At 38.9% G+C, this 21544-nt stretch overlaps 1 protein-coding gene across 6 annotated transcripts in view; it reads right to left on the bottom strand.

Annotated features, from left to right (window-relative positions):
* Positions 1 to 21544, bottom strand: part of LOC131437179 (uncharacterized) — a 74691-nt gene that overhangs the window by 10228 nt on the left and 42919 nt on the right. For 2 of the 6 annotated variants that reach the window (XM_058606354.1, XM_058606353.1), the window contains exons 2-4: positions 13814 to 14390; positions 10190 to 10387; positions 10002 to 10115 (exon numbers count right to left, since the gene is read on the bottom strand). In XM_058606354.1, the coding sequence (XP_058462337.1) occupies positions 10002 to 10115; positions 10190 to 10387; positions 13814 to 14314 (813 nt within the window). In that variant the 5' untranslated portion in view covers positions 14315 to 14390. Of the gene's footprint in view, positions 1 to 10001; positions 10116 to 10189; positions 10388 to 13813; positions 16738 to 21544 lie in introns of those variants that run through there. The other 4 variants (XM_058606356.1, XM_058606355.1, XM_058606350.1 and 1 more) reach the window with 4 other exon arrangements.

Raw genomic sequence — 21544 nt, 5'->3', positions numbered from 1 at the left:
GTCGCTATAACTGAGTTCAACATTTTGACGTGAATATTTCTCACTTTACTATGGAGTGTCTTCTCAAAGTTCGCCCAGTGGAAGAATGGGTAGAACTTAATCGTGACTATCTCGAGTTGTACTGAACGTAGCAACATATTTATTTTTACATGCTATCAAAAACATGATCAGCAATTTGTGATTACATTTTCAACCGTGTGAAATAACCATAAATAACTCAAAAACTATGTTTTCTCAAACTTTTGGAATCAATGAGGAAAACTCATCACGGTTACTTGCCTTTCTCGCATCCGAGCCGACGGTTTTGACAGATTCTGATACACCTGAATTCTGAACTTAATTTCAGTTTCAGAATTTAGTTCCAGATTAACAGGTTCAGATTTAAAAACTATGACTCTGGAACTGAATCCTAATTCCTTACTCTGGAACTGGTTTCTTGATTCTAATTTTAGTTCCTTAATTCATGTTCGGGATTCGAATCCAGAATTCTGATTAAGGATTTCAAACTCAGAATTCATTAAAAAAAATTCAGGATATGAATTTTCTATCTGTATTCCTGAACTAAATGTTAGATCTGAACTCCAAACCAGTATTTTAGAATAAAGTTCCTAACCAGAAGTTAATTTCTGAATTCAGTTTCAGAATTTAACTACTAAATTTAGTTTCAGATTTCATTTCCAGAATTCAGAACCTGTTTGCTAGAACTAAATTCAGAACATGGATTCTGGAGTTGGGTTTCGGAACTGAATTCAGTTCCTTTATTACGGTTTGAAATTTAAGTTTAGAATTCTGTTCTATGATTTTGAAAATGAGTTCAGTTCTATAATTCTAGAACTAAAGTTGGAACCTGGATTCTAGAACTAAATTTATGACCTGATGTTTTGATCTGGATTCAGAACTTTGCAACAGAATTCTGAACCTGCTGCCTCACATATTTCGATTCAGCTCTTGAATCCAGTTCTAGAGTTCAGAAAATAAATTAAATAATTGTAAAAAGACTCAACAGTTGTCAACATTGGATAAACTCCATAAATCTGTTCTTTCTAGAAGCATTAAAATTTTTCCAAAAGATTATGCGAAGTCTACCTCTATTATCTAAATCTACAGAAAAAAATACCATTTGTTTCGTGTTATTCAATTGTATGGTAGAATACGTTTGTCCTCCATAAATCATTCTTTAGTATAGATGCACGGTTACAATTCTGGAATCGAAACATTTCAAGTTGCAAAATTCACACTATCTACTAATACGAGCGGTTATCTATATTCAGAAGTGTGAAAGAAGCATGTCAGTTTTATTCGTATCCACGTCCTTCAGTTATAACTATGACATTATTGACCCACCTTTTTATGTGGATTTTGCTTCCTAGGGTCAAACTAAAGTGATCAGCACAATAATGCTTCGACTAATGATATTTTATTCAAAGACCTTTACCTGGGTTCTTTGATTACTCGGGTTCTTCTGTTACCAATTCTATTAAACACTATGTCGAGGATTTGGAGACATGTCAGTTATGATCTCAGAAAGTTACTACGTGAACGATACTGTTTGTATATCATACTATCAAAGTTCTAGCTCAAAACTTGAATATAGTATCAAAAATAGGAACAAATTTTCGAAAAAACCTTTTTGAGTCACTAACTAAATACTTGCATCAACATTAACTGCTTTTCTTAAAAACCATGGTAACAGTCTATTAGTATTTATCACACCCAATTTGCTAGCAAATACTGCTACAGTATACAATTAAAGGATCAATAAGCACAACGAAGCGCACGGAAGATTTTAGTCTAATAAGAAACGTCATTCCGTACGTTTGCATAACAGTTTAGAATTCACTGTCAAAGTGCACTGGCAGTTCGATAAGGAATCGGTTATTCACAACCGAGACCTTCAATAGCTATTCCGAGAAGATCCGTACACTATTAATTTGACCTATAAGGGATCACTGCTTCTACTCGACGTGAACATTTCAATGACAATGGTTCATTCAGTAAAAACCATTCAAGCGAAGAGGTTGTGTTTCGATTGTACTGGCTCGTGAGTTAACGGCTGCTACCGAGACAATTCTAAGCTTCAGGTAGTTAAACTGCCCATAGCAAACGCAATATTCGGGGCGTTTCCCGACTGGAAAGCTAGCAACGAAGGCCATCCCGTTCATACGCACAGAGGTGTAGAGACACAGAGGTGCGAGAGCATAGAAGTGACGAGTCACAGAGGTGCCATCGCATAAAGGTGCGAAGACGAAGGGGTGCAAAGGCACAGAGGTGCTAAAGCAACCCAGTGCTGATCTACCAGGTACCAGAATTTGTACGCTGCGTAGGATCAAAAGAGACGGCATATATCGCGAGGTGCTACACTGCAAGCATCGCATTTGATCGCCACCAAGAGCAAAAGCACTGTACCTGGGGTCAGGTACAGCAAGTGCAGTGGTGTTCACAACGACGGCAGAGCAACTGAGATAGCAGTAAACGACAGAAGACTGCCAATTGGAAACAGCAAAAGACTGCCAATTGGAAATCGTTGGAAGAGCTTCACGTCGTTCTTCACGATAAAGGAACAGAGACATCAGCTACAAGGTAGATTTAATTTAATTTATTTTTTATTTCTTATATCTGAAATTTTACTAAACATAAGTTTTTATTTTGGTATTATTAATTTACAAAAAAAATTTAATGTAATGGATGATCTCATGGAAGATCATCCGAATCCGATTCCGGATACTAGTAAAAGTTTAAATACTCCGAGGGCTAAACATTATCCACAGGGTACCACTGGGCCATGGATAGTCTATCTTCGAAAAAAAGAAAAGATTTTAAACTTGATGCAAATTACAAAGGATTTGACATCACATTTCTCTGAAGTTAAAGAAATCTGTAAGGTTAATAGAGATAAAATTCGAGTTGTAGTTAACGACTTGAAACAGGCAAACGATATTGTAACCTGTAAATTATTTGCTATTGAATATCGAGTTTACATTCCATCGAAGGAGGTAGAAATTGACGGTGTTGTGACTGAAGCAAGTCTGACAGCAGATGATTTACTTAAAAATGGAGTTGGCCGTTTTAAAAACTCCATGCTTGAGGGAGTTAAGATACTCGAGTGCAAACAATTGTACTCAGCATCTATTGTCGATGGAAAAAAGTCTTATCGTCCCTCAGATTCGTTTCGCGTAACATTTGCCGGATCTGCATTGCCTAGCCATGTCTATATCGATAAAATTCGTCTTCCTGTTCGGCTTTTCGTACCGCATGTTATGAATTGCACGAACTGTAAAAAATTCGGACATACAGCTACTTACTGTAGTAATAAGTCCAAATGTATCAAATGTCAAGGGCCTCATAAGGATAATCTTTGCGATAAAGATGTTGAAAAATGTGTTTATTGTGGGGAAAGCCCTCATGATGATCTTTCAGTGTGCGCTGCATTTAAGCTGCGTAAAGACAAAATGAAGCTTTCTTTAAAAGCACGGTCTAAGCGCACATATGCAGAAATGCTCAAAACGGTCATACATGTCTCCCCTTTGGAAACCGAAAACGGTTTTTCAAATCTTGCGGAGCCAGAGGAATCTGACTCTGACGGAAATAGTGAAGATACCTCGTTTGTCACTCCTCAAGGGTCTGTTAAGAGGAGATTAACAAACCACAAAATACCAAAAAAGACACCTAAAATTATACCTTCAAAAAAAGATCCCCGTGCTAAAGCTAAAAAGCCAAATTTAAAACCAAAAACTGTGCCTCCTGGTTTGTCAAATTCACAAACCAATCCAGGAACTAGCTCAAGAAAAGACAATAATCCAGTGGGCTCCATTTCACATTCACCAACAGGATTACTGAAATTTTCGGAAATTGTAGAATGGATTTTCGCTGCATTCAATATTTCTGAACCTCTAAAGACCATCATAACAGCATTCCTTCCAATAGCTAGAACTTTTTTGAAACAGTTATCAGCTCAATGGCCAGCTCTTTCAGGTTTTGTATCATTTGATGGATAATTTATCATCCGCCGCAAATGATTCAATCACTGTCCTGCAGTGGAATTGTCGAAGCATCATGCCAAAACTTGATTCATTTAAAGTTTTGTTGCATAGTCAAAAATGTGATGTATTTGCTTTGTGCGAAACATGGCTTACATCAAACATAGCCTTAAATTTTAATGACTTTAACATTATACGTCTCGACAGAGACTCCCCGTATGGTGGAGTGCTTTTAGGAATTAAGAAATGTTATTCCTTTTATAGATTAAACATTCCTTCGACTTCTAGTATAGAAGTTGTTGCTTGTCAAATAAACATTAAAGGAAAGGACATTTGCATTGCTTCGGTATATATTCCTCCAAGAGCTCAAGTTGGACAACGACAGCTTAATGAAATTGTCGAAGCCCTTCCTGCTCCACGTTTGATTTTAGGAGATTTCAATTCGCACGGAATGATGTGGGGTTCCGTTTACAATGATAGCAGATCATCTCTAATATATAATATTTGCGACAATTTTAGCATGACGGTACTAAATATGGGTAGCATGACACGGATCCCAAGACCTCCTGCACGTCCAAGTGCATTAGATTTATCTCTTTGTTCGACTTCAATTCGACTAGATTGCACCTGGAAAGTATTTCCTGATTTACATGGTAGCGATCATTTACCAATCATCATCTCAATTAGCAGTAACAAAGGCATTGCTAATTCAGTTAATATTCCATATGATTTGACAAAAAATATTGACTGGATTAAATACCAAAGTAATATTTCAAGTGTCTTAACTTCAATGGAAGAGCTTCCCCCACTTGAAGAATATGACTTCCTCGTTTGTTCGATTCTGGAGGCCGCAGAACAAGCCCAAACCAAACGATTTCTTGGTCCATCGTCTAACAGAAGACCTCCAAATCCTTGGTGGGACAAAGAGTGCTCAGATGCTAAACACGCGAAACAAAATGCTTTCAAGACGTTTTTAAAACGAGGAGGAGGAACTCCTCAGAATTTTGAAAAATTCTTGGTTTTAGAAACCAAGTACAAGAACATACTTCGGGTTAAGAAATGCAGCTATTGGAGACATTTTGTGGAAGGTTTGTCAAGAGAAACCTCAATGAGCACTCTTTGGAATACGGCCAGACGAATGAGGAATCGTAACGTAGGAAATGAGAGTGAGGAGTACTCGAATCGATGGATATTTGATTTTGCGAGGAAAGTTTGTCCAGATTCCGTTCCTACGCATAGCATTGTTAGGGAGTCTTCTTCAAATGATGATTCCATTGATAGCCCCTTTTCAATGATGGAATTTTCCATAGCACTCATGTCTTGTAACAATAACGCTCCTGGATTGGACAGAATTAAATTCAACTTGGTGAAGAATCTGCCCGACCTCGCAAAAAGACGTTTGTTGGAATTGTTCAACAAGTTTCTTGAGCAAAATATTGTTCCACCTGACTGGAGACAAGTGAAAGTTATCGCCATTCAAAAGCCGGGGAAACCAGCTTCCAATCACAACTCATATAGACCCATTGCGATGTTGTCCTGCATCAGAAAATTGTTCGAAAAAATTATTCTACGACGTCTCGACACTTGGGTCGAGACGAACGGTTTGTTGTCAGATACTCAGTTTGGCTTCCGTAGAAATAAAGGGACGAATGATTGCCTTGCATTACTTTCGTCTGACATCCAAATTGCCTTCGCTCAAAAGCAACAAATGGCATCTGTATTTTTAGACATTAAAGGAGCATTTGATTCAGTTTCCATTGATGTTCTTTCAGACAAGCTCCACCAACATGGACTCCCAGCGGTTATAAATAATTATTTGCACAACCTTTTGTCAGAGAAACGCATGCATTTTTCACATGGCGATTTGGCAACAATCAGAATTAGCTACATGGGTCTCCCGCAAGGCTCATGCCTCAGTCCGCTCCTCTATAATTTTTACGTGAATGACATTGACAGCTGTCTAGTAACCCCATGTACACTAAGACAATTGGCAGATGATGGCGTGGTTTCAGTTACTGGATCCAAAGCTATTGATCTGCAAAAACCATTGCAAGATACCTTAGATAAATTGTCCGTTTGGGCTGTTCATCTTGGTATCGAATTCTCTGCGGAGAAAACAGAGCTGGTCGTCTTTTCAAAAAAGCATGATCCCGCGCAACTTCAGCTTCATATGATGGGAAGAATAATCGAACAGGTTTTGACTTTCAAATACCTCGGGGTGTGGTTTGATTCCAAATGCACGTGGGGAGGACACATTAGGTATCTGATAACGAAATGCCAACAAAGAGTAAATTTTCTTCGAACAATAACAGGGTCTTGGTGGGGTGCTCATCCGCAAGATCTAATAAAATTGTATCAGACAACGATACTTTCAGTGATGGAATATGGATGCGTTTGTTTTCGTTCCGCTGCAAATTCTCATATTATCAAACTTGAGCGAATTCAGTACCGTTGTTTGCGAATTGCTTTAGGCTGCATGCATTCGACACATACAATGAGTCTTGAAGTTCTGGCGGGAGTTCTTCCATTAAAAGATCGATTTTGGGAGCTTTCATCACGCCTGCTAATAAGATGTGATGTGCTGAATCCCATGGTAATTAATAATTTCGAACGACTAGTCGAGCTTCGATCTCAAACAAAATTCATGACAGTATATTTTAACCATATGTCACAGGAAATCAACCCTTCAAGATATATTCCTATCCGTGTCAGCCTCCTAAATGTACCTGACTCAACTTTATTTTTCGACACATCCATGCAGCGCGAAGTGCGTGGAATCCCGGACCACCTACGCTCTATGGAAATCCCAAAAATATTTTCAAGTAAGTTCAGGCATATTAACTCTGAGAAAATGTTTTACACGGACGGATCGCGAATGGAAGAAGCGACAGGGTTTGGTATGTTCAACAATAATGTTTCGGCCTCATTCAAGCTTCAAGAACCTGCATCTGTTTATATAGCAGAGTTAGCAGCAGTTCATTATAGCTTGAATGTAATCGTCACATTATCTCCAAACCATTATTTCCTCTTCACAGATAGTCTGAGTGCAATTGAAGCCATTCGCTCAAACGCTGCTGGCAAAAATGAACCGTTTTTCTTGGGTAAAATAAAACAGTGTCTGAACGACATATTGAATAATAATTATCTAATCACAATAGTTTGGGTTCCGGCTCATTGCTCCATTCCAGGCAATGAAAGAGCCGATATTTTAGCCAAACGTGGTGCTATTGAGGGTGAAATTTATGAGAGACCGATTGCTTTCAACGAATTCTATAGCGCGTCTCGCCAAAGAACACTTGCCAGCTGGCAAGCTTCTTGGGATAAAGATGATCTGGGTCGGTGGATGCACTCAATTATTCCTAAAATATCGACAAAGGCATGGTTCAGGGGAGTGGATGTGAGTAGAGATTTCATTCGTGTGATGTCCAGACTCATGTCCAATCACTACACGTTAGATGCACATCTCCTTCGAATTGGACTTTCCGAGACTAATCATTGTGCTTGCGGCGAAGGTTACCGCGATATTGACCATGTTGTTTGGACATGCGTGGAGTTTCGTGATGTCAGATCTCAACTAATAAATTCCTTGCGTACCCAAGGTAGACTATCCAATGTCCCAGTTCGCGACATTCTTGCTTGTCGTGACCTTCCATACATGAAACTTCTTTATCATTTCATTAAATCCATTGGAGTTCCAATTTAAATTTTATTTTATGTTAAACTGTTTTCTCTTCCATGAGTTCAACCAATAGCCAACTATAGGATATTGAATATAAGTGGTGAACTGATACAAACAATCCTGAAATAGTTATAAGATCATGTACAAAATAAATGTATTTTATTTAATGTAATTAAAATAGCAACTCGCTTGATAAAAACAGTGTTTAGATTAACTAATGAGTACCAACATACTAATATGATATTCGAAATGTATTAGGTTTAAACTACTATGTATTGTGGATGCCACGGCGAAGAAAAACTTATGTATATTGCCTATGAAATAAACGTATTTATGAAAAAAAAAAAAAAAAATGACAATGGCAATGGCAGATTCTCTTTGTTTACTTTCTCTTATGATAATAACTCATCAATTTCTGCGTTTACTTTCTAGCGATTTGTGTAGAATGACATCCGAAATGTTCATTTTGCTATCAGTACTAGAAAGTAAACGAACATTTGTGTAATACCGCAGAAATAATCGAAAAAGGAAGTAATCAAAGAGAGATTTTGTGATTGGCTTTTGGTCCCATTTGAAACGTCGATATCGTACTGATTTACGTAAGTATTGTGTTTTAGTTCAACGTACGTTTTTATCCTAAAATTCTTAGTGGCAAGTTCGTAGAAAACCTTACAAAACCAAAGATGTCAATAAGTTATGAAATTAGACAACAAAATAATTTATTATTTCAATTTTAAAACAACGTGTTTATTATCAGGTTACGGTTACTTAAAACAAATATGAGATGTATTTCACTATTAGTGTGCATGATTTCGTTTCCAGAACTAGCCTAGCGAAGCAATCAGTACAATTGAGCGTCTATTCCGATGACACCTAGACTATTTCTAGAACGCTTATGATAGGCTAAAGATAAATCTATGGCTCTTATTTTTGAACAGGTTACACTAGACTGTGACGTTACACGTTTCGCTATCATTCACGAGAGGTATTTCTAGGTTCTTCGTTTGTTGCGTGCCTAATCTAACTAAAATTAACCACAGTACAGGTAAAATTGATATGCTACCGAAAACTGCAGAATAACTCATACGGAGATCTTAATGGGTGTGTATTCGATGAATCGGTCACTGCTCGATTGCTCGAGTATGCTGAAACATTTTTAGTGCTTTTAATAATCGCTTACAAATACAGAATAACTAGTGGCATGCTTTCTTGGTAATTTTGTAAAACTTGGCAACATCAGCACACCTTACAACAAAACACTATCACCTTGTTTTACAGTTAATTTTGAACGTAGAACATGTAGTGAATTGCATACACTATATTATTTTGTAGATTTTGTTACTAATAAAATACAGTTAATTATGGTTAATCTAAGTAATGAAAAAAAAATCAGTTCTTGTAAAGTAAACGATTGAAATTGAATTTGAGCAATCGAAGTAGCAGGCCAGGAAAAGTTGATTCTAATCATCAACATCGATTTCCATCGTTTCTGAGTCCTTGCGAGGTTTCTTACGACCACGAGTTGTCTTTGGCGCTGCCGTTCCGGTAGTACCGTTTGTGGCTTTTTTACCGCGGGTGGCAGCAGTTTTTCTTTTTTGTACAGCTCTCGACCTAGCTGAGCTACCGTCCTCAGTCTCGGCAGAGCTTGCTTGTTCGAAATCAATATCCCCACAAATCTCTGCACGATTACCTCCATCAATCGTATCAGTTATTGAGAGTTGATGCTTTTCGATTGCTGCCTGGGCTTCCGCTAGCAGTTGTTCCTCTTCTTCGGAATCTATTTCGTATATAATACTATGGTTCGGGGCACTTGGCTGAGCATGTGCAGAACTAGCTTTGTTCAACGCGGAATCAGCCGAATGGGAACGCCTCACCCGGGAAGCAATCGTCGATGGTTCGGAACCGTCCACCTGCGTTGATTGAATTCCGGAACTGAGCGAGTAAGTGCGGCGTGAGCCGTGCGTAGCAGAAGCAAGCGTATCATCGGAATGGCTCTGTCGCATCATGCTAGGCATATGCGGTGCAGTGTTAAAAGCCTGAATCAGGATTTGTTTGGGATACGATTAAGGGGTTGGAATGAAACGGAAAAAAAGAAAATGAAAACTCCAATGTTGTTTTTGTTTCCCGGCAGTAATATATGCGCTAGCAAACTAATTACTGTTGCTATCTGATTTTTTGGGATTAAAGTAGTTCAATAGTAGAAAACGAAAAAGAAATCAAACATGCCATAAAGAAACGGGTTAGCAATACTAACGAAAACTGAACAAATTATGCGTGATGTGGTGTTATGTTTTTGTCCAGATAGTGAACAGTCAATATGTATAGTAAAACAGAGTAATTTTTACCTTGATTGCTGTCTGCATTATAACGTTTGTGGCATAGTTGACGCCTTTAGAACCTAACTGTAGCACAGCCGTGTAGCCCTTTTCTTTGGCTTGGTTGATGTAGTCATCAATTTCCTAAAATTTAATTACATTTCATTAGGAATTCGACCCACTAAGCAGATATTGTATGCATCCCATGAATTACTCACCTGTTCGCGGCGTGTCAACATCGGATGCACGAATTTCCTATAGAGAGTCGAACTACCGCGCGTCGCTGGTGACAGCAACCACAGTACGATGATGACTTTGATTTCATAGTAGAACGGGAACCAGGACAGCAAAATGTCGGTGAACGTTTCGACGCAGGTGAAGAACGCGAACACTATCCAATACATCATCCATTTGACCTAGATTCGCAGATATGGTTTTCCACGCCGCAAGCAAACGAGAAGAAACATATATTTAATTAAATTGGATACATTCGTTTGTACATCATAGCAATGTGTTCAAAAGTTCATGAATATTTGGATCGGTGTCGGAAGTGACGGAATATAGAAACAAATGTATAGTAAAATAAAAAGCATCAATTACATAGTCACTGAAAACTTAAAAATAATATATTAACCAGAATGAATTTAATTGGAATTTTTAATTTCAAAATTAATATTTCGATTTTTCACCTTTCTGGCAATTCATGAATGTCTCATTCCTGGAGTCCGATCCAATTTTTTAATACTTCGACTGAACCTAACGCAAAAGATACCGGCCACCTAATGTTTCTTATGTCGTTTTCGTTTTTAAATTGCACTACACTGGTGTAGCGAAAGCTGCACTGAAACCGTTCGTTTTTACCAATTGCACTACACCAGTGCTACACTTTTTCTGCACCGATGCCACTGGTGTAGCACTCATCAAAAGTTTGGTGTAGCTCTGTGCAATGGAATCGTCTATTGTAGCCAATGGTTACTGTTTATGTTTTCGTCATTTTTGTTCGTTTATTCATACCTCAGTGTAGCACTGCACCGGTGTAGTGCAAATTAAAAACGAAAACGCCATTAATTTTTTAAATACATTTAGACATTTCCCAGTTTTTTCTCAAAACATTAGGACGCAAGAAATTGTCTTTTCGTGTCATGCACAAATATTCAGTAAAACGCTAGAAACTTTGTTCTAGATCCAAACCTTAGAAAATCTCAATAACGTCGATCAAGAAGTCAACGCTTTTACATACAGATGGCGCCAATAGTAAAAATCCCTCAAGCGTTCAATAGAGACATCCTTCAGATGCTAGATTCGCCAGATCAAGTCCCCAGTGACTATTTTAAAAGAGAAGCTTGTTGGGAAGAGATTTGTAATCGAAAACTGAAGCTTTTTTGCGGTTAAGGAGAAATCGTGGTATAAAAATAGTGTAGCAATGTGGGAACAATTGTATTACTCCTCAAGGACTCAAACCGGAAACTTTTTGACTGGTTCGTCACATACATACTAAAACTCGAGGTTCCACTTAGTCATTTACTTAGCCTTAGCAAAGATCAAGAGTAATCAACCCGTAATCTACTCGTATAGTAACAAAGAGAGCAAAACTAAGTGTCCATGCTACAAAATTAAGAGCAGCTCAGAACAGTGCCTGAACCGGTTTGGATGACTGAATAATATAATGGCCACGGCTTAACTTAACAACAGAATATTGTATTTCCACAATATTATGGTCCACGGCGAAACTGAGAGTATCTATGCTACAAATTAAGAGCAGCTCAGTACAGTGCCTGAACCGGATTGAGTGACTGAATAATATATTGGCCATGGCTTAACTTAACAACAGAATACTGTATTTCCACCATACTGTGGTCCACCGCAGACCCTTATCATATTCCTATGTATTCTTCTCTACAGATAACATTGTGAAGCCATGGCATGGCACAAATCTCCAAATAACCGGGGGAACGTGTCACTAAATCTAAAGTTATATAAGACTGTGAGACATGCTGCGGTCATAAAAAAAATTCTAATCGTATACAAAGTGATGCCAAATTTCCTCTGTATTTATAAAGGCTAACTGCTCCCTTAATTATCTTCATCTCATATTGGAAAATAATTAGTTAGAGTGAGATCAGCCGTCTCTGTTGAGGACACTCTATGAAACGGTACACACTTCGAAAAACCCCTGTGATTTTACATCATATAAGATGCACATGGATGGAGTGTCTTCGTGTGGCATCCGGAGGAACTATTACAACCAAGAATTGATCTACTGGTTTCCTGTTCAATGTCGCGGATGGCCACTAAACTGGGAGTTCTCAAGTACTTGAATTTCAAATGCGAGATGATGTCACGGAAGACAGGACCTCATAAGATGGATAATGCAGTTGGGATTTCACCCGCCGTTGAAAATTCGGATGCTGGAAATTGTCAGTCATCAGTCAGTCACCTCGGACGAGTTGGCTACTGGCGCAGCTTGCGAACTTGCGCTCAGATAACAGCATTTTTATCAGATTTGAATCTGAAAATTTCAAAATGTCTAATGCATTTTTCCAAGCATCATTGCGGGATATTTGTCAGAGCACTGACTGGTCATTGTAAACTCAACCATATGATGGCTTAATATTATTTATGTAAGTGACACAACTACGTATCCGGGTTTTTGGTTCTCCGTACATGGTTGAATCTGTATGGGGGACTAAAACTGAAGGATATTCTATCTTTTCTCACCCATTGTGGCAAGGAGCTTAGTCAGAGGGGTTCATCGTTGCTCATGGAGTGAATTAATACTTTCTGTATTGACCTTAAAAGGCTTTAGCACATTGTTTGACATCCCTTATGGGGTACCGAATTTACTTCCGCTCACACATATTGTGAATCGTTCTGCATTTTTCCGGGTGTCGTTTTTGTAAAATCTCTAAATCCTCTCGGGGGTTGGAGATTTTATTAAATGTGCATTTCGGTACCTGCAGATCGTTCAGCATCGAGAAAACCTGTGCGGGAAAACCTGTGCACGATTTAAAGCAGTTGTCACGCAGAATTCGAAAGATTTGGCAGTGTCTATCTATCGATTACGCGAAAAAAATCGTGGAAAGTAAGTTCAAAAAGTACGACTATTATCAAGAATCTTGACGATTGATGTCGTTTTCGCTTGAAGCCTAAACTCACTCAGTTCTGACACCATCATCACCAATCCGCACATTTCAAAGCAGTTGGGATCGAAACTGTGTTGGGTTTGAACGAGATTTTATATATTCTGTATTTTTTTCAAATTATCTGTATGGTCTTTTGTAGATCCTAACTTTTTTAGCTTGGGTTTTTAGGGGATGTGCAATATCAGGTTTGAAATCTACTGATGTTCTTTAAAATTTTCTGATGGTTGAGTTAAAGTAGTAATTTTTTTTCAAAAGACTTACTCCTTTTTAACGATTGTTTTTATATCATTTATTTTAGACGGGGTAAAATTAATGATTTGAAAATAAACGATTGTTTTAACAAAAAAGAGATTTTTCAATAAGAAACTAACTGTACGCTTTGTTATTAAAATACTATTGTTTCCTGTAATGAGAAAAGTTAAAATTACATTGTAAATACTAGAGATATGAAGCAATTTTCCAAGATGTGGCTTTGCACATATTTTTGGTAGCTCAATGGTAAAGCAGTCGCATTTCGTTGTGTTAACGGTCAATACTCTGAAAATATGTGCCTAACTGGGACGAAGTTTATTTATACATTCCTACCCAGGTGAATTAGATAAACGTCACTATCCAAATATTCCCCACTAATGAACACTGAGAACATATCATGACTAGAGATAAATGGTATACAAATGTTTCTTATGCTACAATACTTACATACTCCTTGACATTTTTGGTCCGCACTGCTTTGTACGATGCATAGGCGGGATAGAGCGTGCCAAATAATAATCTGAAACCAGGATACAGTATATTGGCACCGAGCGTTCGGGGACAGATGAAGATAGCGACGAGCGAACAAAGCCCCATCCCGGTGACGGATAATCGCGGGAACGGAATTTTCGACAGCATATTCAGAATGGCTCCGAATCGCGACAGTGATGTGACCACCTGTTCTTTACCGATTGGCGCCGGATCGTCCCGGTAAAGGCCGGTTTCGTACGAGCATTCGTAGTCCGATTCGTTCAGCGAAGACAACGATTCGTTGTAGCTGGGCCGGTTACGGAATCGAACATTTGTCGGAATATTCTCGACACTGTCGTAGAACATTGCGGCATCGTTTAGATAAACAGGACGCACCCCGGGATTCCCGGGCACTGCCGAGACATATGCCCGACCTCTTCGCATGTATATTTCCTCGTTCAAGTCAGCCGCTGACATTTTTCTATTTTTAGGACTGCTCCGTACTTCAAACTTATTTATTAGATGGCTGACATTATTATCATAGCATTGTCTTCTATCCATAGTGAACCGAATAGGAGCATTAGATCACGTAATCACAATTTGTAGCACAAATAAAGCAACCCACACTTCATTCAAAGCTGTCAACACGTCAACACATCGTCTTCCGTGACGGGTTTACGCACTTCAAACATGCAACAGTAATCACAAGGATATTCATTGAACCATAATTTGGGGTTCAATAATCAGATGCATTGATATGCACTCACAGGAGCACTAACGAAAGTGAAACTCGTTAATAGAAGAGCTGCTATTCGTATTTAGCAGCAACGATGCACTGATTCATTCGACAAGAAAGTAAAACCCTTACGATACTGAATTTCGTTCTGTTTCGTTTATTCGAGATGTGTACGGTTGCGACAGCCAGAACAGGCAAACAAGAAGTTACGGAAAATGATCATCTTCATTTTCTAGTAGTGTTTTCCAATTTTCCTTTCTGCAACCAAGACTGGATACTGACTAAGCAAGGTATGCCGAGGCCTAGCGTGTGCATCTGGTTTTTATTCTTCTATCACTCCGGTACGAAGTTCGGGAGCAAAGACATATGTGCGAACCGTTGTCGGAAGAAGCTATTTAGACTAATTTTAGAAGTCAAACAAAAGAAAACGAAACCGTAAGCCGTAACGCCTGTGCTGCCTGCTGAACGATCAAGTCCGATCGCGACCGATCAGTACTGATTTGTGCTGTGATGAAACATGTTTAAGAAATAAACAAAGCATACTTGAGTAGGAATTGGTTTGGTAGTTTTTCCGAGGGAAAAGAAGTTTCAGTTTAAGCCAGAGAAATTCGAGAAATTAATCCACCTAGTGGTGTAATGATGCCTTTCTCATATCTATTAATATTACAATCATATATAGTACAGTGCTATTCTTAAAAATAATTTTCTTCGATAACCGGAATCGCTTTGTTTGGCCGTCTACTGATAATGACTCGGTAGTCAGTTTTGATGTTGATTTAGAATTTTTTTACTTTTTTTGTTTCGCCCCTTCAAATGATGGTATAAAATTGTAAACACACAGATGTTGGATCCGGATGAAATTCAGGAATTCCGTACAAGACCACAGAACCTTTTATTTGAATCTAAATTTGTGAAAATCGGTCAAATCATCGCTGAGCAGTGCAGTGAGTGAAATCTATTTGGGAAAATATGACCACTACAGGGTCCCCCATCCAACTTTTTTTTACTAGCGGTTATTTCGACATTGGTAACCTTAATGTCACTTCTGATTTGACAGAAACTTAGTTTTATCCTTCCGCTGAACGAAAATGGTCGTGTACGAGAACATCCGATGCGTTATCGCTTCACCAACTGGGGTTGTGATCAGGTTGAAGAAGACGCCGATTTTTGTCAAAAAATTATCTCTCGGATGAGGCACATTTTCATCTCGGCGGGTATGTTAATAAACAAAATTGTCGCATCTAGGGAACGGAAAACCCGCACGTTATCATGGAGAAGCCGATGCATCCTCAGAGAGTGACGGATTGGTGCGGATTTTGGTATGGCGGCATCATTGGGCCATTTGTCTTCGAAAATGAGGCAGGAGCCGCCATCACGGTCAATGGCGAGCGCTACCGCGCCATGATTAGCGATTGGCTCTTCCCGTTACTTGAAGAGGACTTGGACACCATTTGTTTCCATCAAGACGGCGTTCCGTGCCACACAGCCAACGCTACGATCGATCTTCTGCGCACAGTCTTCGAAGATCGAATTATCAGTCAAAATTCGGATGTCGTTTGGCCGCCTCGGAGCTGTGATTTGACGCCGTTAGACTATTATCTTTGGGGGGCTGTCAAAGATAAATGTTATGTGGACAAGCCAGAGACAATTCAAGCCTTGAAGGACAACATTCGTGCAGCCATAACTGAAATAAAGCTGCATACAATCGAAAATGTACTAAAAAACTGGACCGACCGTATGGCGTACTGCAAGGCCAGCCGAGGCAGCCATTTGAATGAAATTATCTTCCATAATTAACCGGAAGGATTGTACTTTAATATGAAAAAATAAATTTTGAAATCGGATGAACCGTTTGTGTTTTATTGCAAGTTAAAAAAAAGTTACATGGCGGACCCTGTATTTGATTGAATTTTCCGTGTCATGTATAAAAACACGTCCCTGAAAATGAAATACCTATTAGTCTGTAATTTCGGAACCGGAAGTCGTATCCCGATGAAATTCGGTAGGATTATATGGGATTGTAAGACTTCACTTGAACCTTTGAACCGAACCGGAAGTCAGATGGAATTCAATAATAACTTATGGGATTACAAAGCCTTTAATTTAAATCTTAAGGCGTGTATCGAAAATAAGCTATCCACACACTTTTCTTTCAAATTATGATAAGAAACGATATTTTATTCAAACTAAAACTTGATCCGGATGAAATTCAGGAATCCGGATGAAATTCAGGAATTCCGTACAAGACCACAGAACCTTTTATTTGAATCTAAATTTGTGAAAATCGGTCAAATCATCGCTGAGCAGTGCAGTGAGTGAAATCTATTTGGGAAAATATGACCACTACAGGGTCCCCCATCCAACTTTTTTTTACTAGCGGTTATTTCGACATTGGTAACCTTAATGTCACTTCTGATTTGACAGAAACTTAGTTTTATCCTTCCGCTGAACGAAAATGGTCGTGTACGAGAACATCCGATGCGTTATCGCTTCACCAACTGGGGTTGTGATCAGGTTGAAGAAGACGCCGATTTTTGTCAAAAAATTATCTCTCGGATGAGGCACATTTTCATCTCGGCGGGTATGTTAATAAACAAAATTGTCGCATCTAGGGAACGGAAAACCCGCACGTTATCATGGAGAAGCCGATGCATCCTCAGAGAGTGACGGATTGGTGCGGATTTTTGTATGGCGGCATCATTGGGCCATTTGTCTTCGAAAATGAGGCAGGAGCCGCCATCACGGTCAATGGCGAGCGCTACCGCGCCATGATTAGCGATTGGCTCTTCCCGTTACTTGAAGAGGACTTGGACACCATTTGTTTCCATCAAGACGGCGTTCCGTGCCACACAGCCAACGCTACGATCGATCTTCTGCGCACAGTCTTCGAAGATCGAATTATCAGTCGAAATTCGGATGTCGTTTGGCCGCCTCGGAGCTGTGATTTGACGCCGTTAGACTATTATCTTTGGGGGGCTGTCAAAGATAAATGTTATGTGGACAAGCCAGAGACAATTCAAGCCTTGAAGGACAACATTCGTGCAGCCATAACTGAAATAAAGCTGCATACAATCGAAAATGTACTAAAAAACTGGACCGACCGTATGGCGTACTGCAAGGCCAGCCGAGGCAGCCATTTGAATGAAATTATCTTCCATAATTAACCGGAAGGATTGTACTTTAATATGAAAAAATAAATTTTGAAATCGGATGAACCGTTTGTGTTTTATTGCAAGTTAAAAAAAAGTTACATGGCGGACCCTGTATTTGATTGAATTTTCCGTGTCATGTATAAAAACACGTCCCTGAAAATGAAATACCTATTAGTCTGTAATTTCGGAACCGGAAGTCGTATCCCGATGAAATTCGGTAGGATTATATGGGATTGTAAGACTTCACTTGAACCTTTGAACCGAACCGGAAGTCAGATGGAATTCAATAATAACTTATGGGATTACAAAGCCTTTAATTTAAATCTTAAGGCGTGTATCGAAAATAAGCTATCCACACACTTTTCTTTCAAATTATGATAAGAAACGATATTTTATTCAAACTAAAACTTGATCCTCTATTGTACGAGGTTAAACTTGAGCATAATGAAAACCGAATGAAATTTAAGTTATTCCTTCACGAATTTTCGAACTTTTGATCGAACGCTCTTCATCAAGTTCCGGATAAGTGTTGCATCGCATTTTTTGGACGCTTGAGCCCAAATTTTTTTGAACTCCTGCATGTTCCCAGCTGCCTTACCAGTCTTCTTGAAGACCCTCTTCACGATTGCCCAGTAACATTCGATGGGTCGAAGCTGAGAGCAATTTGGTGGATTGATGTTTTTCCCAACGAAATTTATACCCTTTTCCGCAAACCAATTGACAGTGGTTTTGGCATAGTGAGCCGACGCTAAATCCGTCCAAAACAGTGGAGGTGTACTATGCTTCTTATATAAAGGCAGCAACCTGGAGACACTCAGATCGATAGATTTCTGCATTTATAGTTCCGGTAGTGTATAAAATGGTTGACTTCAAACCACAGGAACATATTGCTTGCAATACCAGTACTTTTCGACCGAATTTCTCCACTTGAATCGACCTGTCCGCATCGCTCACATCCTCCCCAACGACGACAGTAAAGTATTGTGGACCTGGAAGGATTTTTGAGTCCTCCTTTACATAAGGCTCATCGTCCATTAAAACGCATGCTTCCGGACACTGCAAAAGACGCGAATACAATTTTCGGGCTCTTGTTGCTGCTCGCTTCTTCTGTTCTACACTTTGGTTCGAGATTTTCTGCTTCTTGTAGGTCTTCAGGTGATTTCGCCTCTTGATACGCTGGATCATTCCGACAATCGTTCCTGCTTTTTTGGCCAAATCACGTATTGACATTGATTTGTTCTTCATGAATAGAGATACCACTTTCTGGTCTAGTTTCGGGTTGGGTTTTTTGCTTTTTCCTGGTAGCTCATCCAAAGAATAGTGTTCCCCAAACATATTAATCAATAACCGTTTCGCCAATTTTCGCATAGTAATACCCTTCTCACTTAGCCATGTGTCCAGAGCCTTAATTTTCAATACGCGACATTTTTAAAACGCAGAATTTCAAACGCACAAACAAGTAAACAAACGAAAACTGACAGCCGAACGCACAGCATGCTGTGATCTGAGTATAAAAACTAGAGATGGTCGGGTATAGAAATTCTTATACCCGAACCCGACCCGTACCCGAGTGATCAGCAAAAAAAATTACCCGTACCCGACCCGTACCCGATTAAAAATTTAAAACATTACCCGTACCCGACCCGTACCCGGTCAATAATAAAAAAAAATTACCCGTACCCGACCCGTACCCGATAAAAAATAAAAAATTTTACCCGTACCCGACCCGTACCCGATTAAAAATTACCTGTACCCGTACCCGACCCGAATGAGTAGTAAAAAGTTTACCAAAATTCAGGATGGAAAAAATAAAATGTTTTAGATAGCGAGCTAGATAGAGCGTATCAGGCTCTAGTTTGTAAGTAAAATACATTAAAATGCTTGTGTACATTTGTACATATAAATACACTGTGAAGCATGAATAGATTTCCAATGTCTTTGGAACTTTATACTCATTTACAAATGTCAACAAAACGGGAGTAATATCTACTCAAATTTTTCGAGAAGCTTATTGATCCAAAATGTCGTAATACCCGTTGTATTCAATTTTGGGTAAGTATGGTTTTTACGGAACAGTGCGACTTTTGATCTAATTCTTTAGAACCACAAGTAAGCGTGCTCATTATCTTGACACACAAATAAAAATTCACATTAAAATCACTTGAAAAATCACGAACATCCCCTAAAATTAATAGAGTATCATCGGTTCGTTTACGTGAATTGACCAAACATCAAATAATTCACGTGTATTCCCGGTGTGAAAAATTCAATTTTGAAAATGGTGAACTGTGAGGTGTAAGTTTTTTTTTTTTTTCATAAATACGTTTATTTCATAGGCAATATACATAAGTTTTTCTTCGCCGTGGCATCCACAATACATAGTAGTTTAAACCTAATACATTTCGAATATCATATTAGTATGTTGGTACTCATTAGTTAATCTAAACACTGTTTTTATCAAGCGAGTTGCTATTTTAAATTACATTAAATAAAATACATTTATTTTGTACATGATCTTATAACTATTTCAGGATTGTTTGTATCAGTTCACCACTTATATTCAATATCCTATAGTTGGCTATTGGTTGAACTCATGGAAGAGAAAACAGTTTAACATAAAATAAAATTTAAATTGGAACTCCAATGGATTTAATGAAATGATAAAGAAGTTTCATGTATGGAAGGTCACGACAAGCAAGAATGTCGCGAACTGGGACATTGGATAGTCTACCTTGGGTACGCAAGGAATTTATTAGTTGAGATCTGACATCACGAAACTCCACGCATGTCCAAACAACATGGTCAATATCGCGGTAACCTTCGCCGCAAGCACAATGATTAGTCTCGGAAAGTCCAATTCGAAGGAGATGTGCATCTAACGTGTAGTGATTGGACATGAGTCTGGACATCACACGAATGAAATCTCTACTCACATCCAGTCCCCTGAACCATGCCTTTGTCGATATTTTAGGAATAATTGAGTGCATCCACCGACCCAGATCATCTTTATCCCAAGAAGCTTGCCAGCTGGCAAGTGTTCTTTGGCGAGACGCGCTATAGAATTCGTTGAAAGCAATCGGTCTCTCATAAATTTCACCCTCAATAGCACCACGTTTGGCTAAAATATCGGCTCTTTCATTGCCTGGAATGGAGCAATGAGCCGGAACCCAAACTATTGTGATTAGATAATTATTATTCAATATGTCGTTCAGACACTGTTTTATTTTACCCAAGAAAAACGGTTCATTTTTGCCAGCAGCGTTTGAGCGAATGGCTTCAATTGCACTCAGACTATCTGTGAAGAGGAAATAATGGTTTGGAGATAATGTGACGATTACATTCAAGCTATAATGAACTGCTGCTAACTCTGCTATATAAACAGATGCAGGTTCTTGAAGCTTGAATGAGGCCGAAACATTATTGTTGAACATACCAAACCCTGTCGCTTCTTCCATTCGCGATCCGTCCGTGTAAAACATTTTCTCAGAGTTAATATGCCTGAACTTACTTGAAAATATTTTTGGGATTTCCATAGAGCGTAGGTGGTCCGGGATTCCACGCACTTCGCGCTGCATGGATGTGTCGAAAAATAACGTTGAGTCAGGTACATTTAGGAGGCTGACACGGATAGGAATATATCTTGAAGGGTTGATTTCCTGTGACATATGGTTAAAATATACTGTCATGAATTTTGTTTGAGATCGAAGCTCGACTAGTCGTTCGAAATTATTAATTACCATGGGATTCAGCACATCACATCTTATTAGCAGGCGTGATGAAAGCTCCCAAAATCGATCTTTTAATGGAAGAACTCCCGCC

Source organism: Malaya genurostris, chromosome 3 (genome assembly GCF_030247185.1).
Source record: "Malaya genurostris strain Urasoe2022 chromosome 3, Malgen_1.1, whole genome shotgun sequence".
NCBI classification, from domain to species: Eukaryota; Metazoa; Arthropoda; class Insecta; order Diptera; family Culicidae; genus Malaya; species Malaya genurostris.
This window is presented reverse-complemented; position numbering and strand designations above follow the sequence as displayed.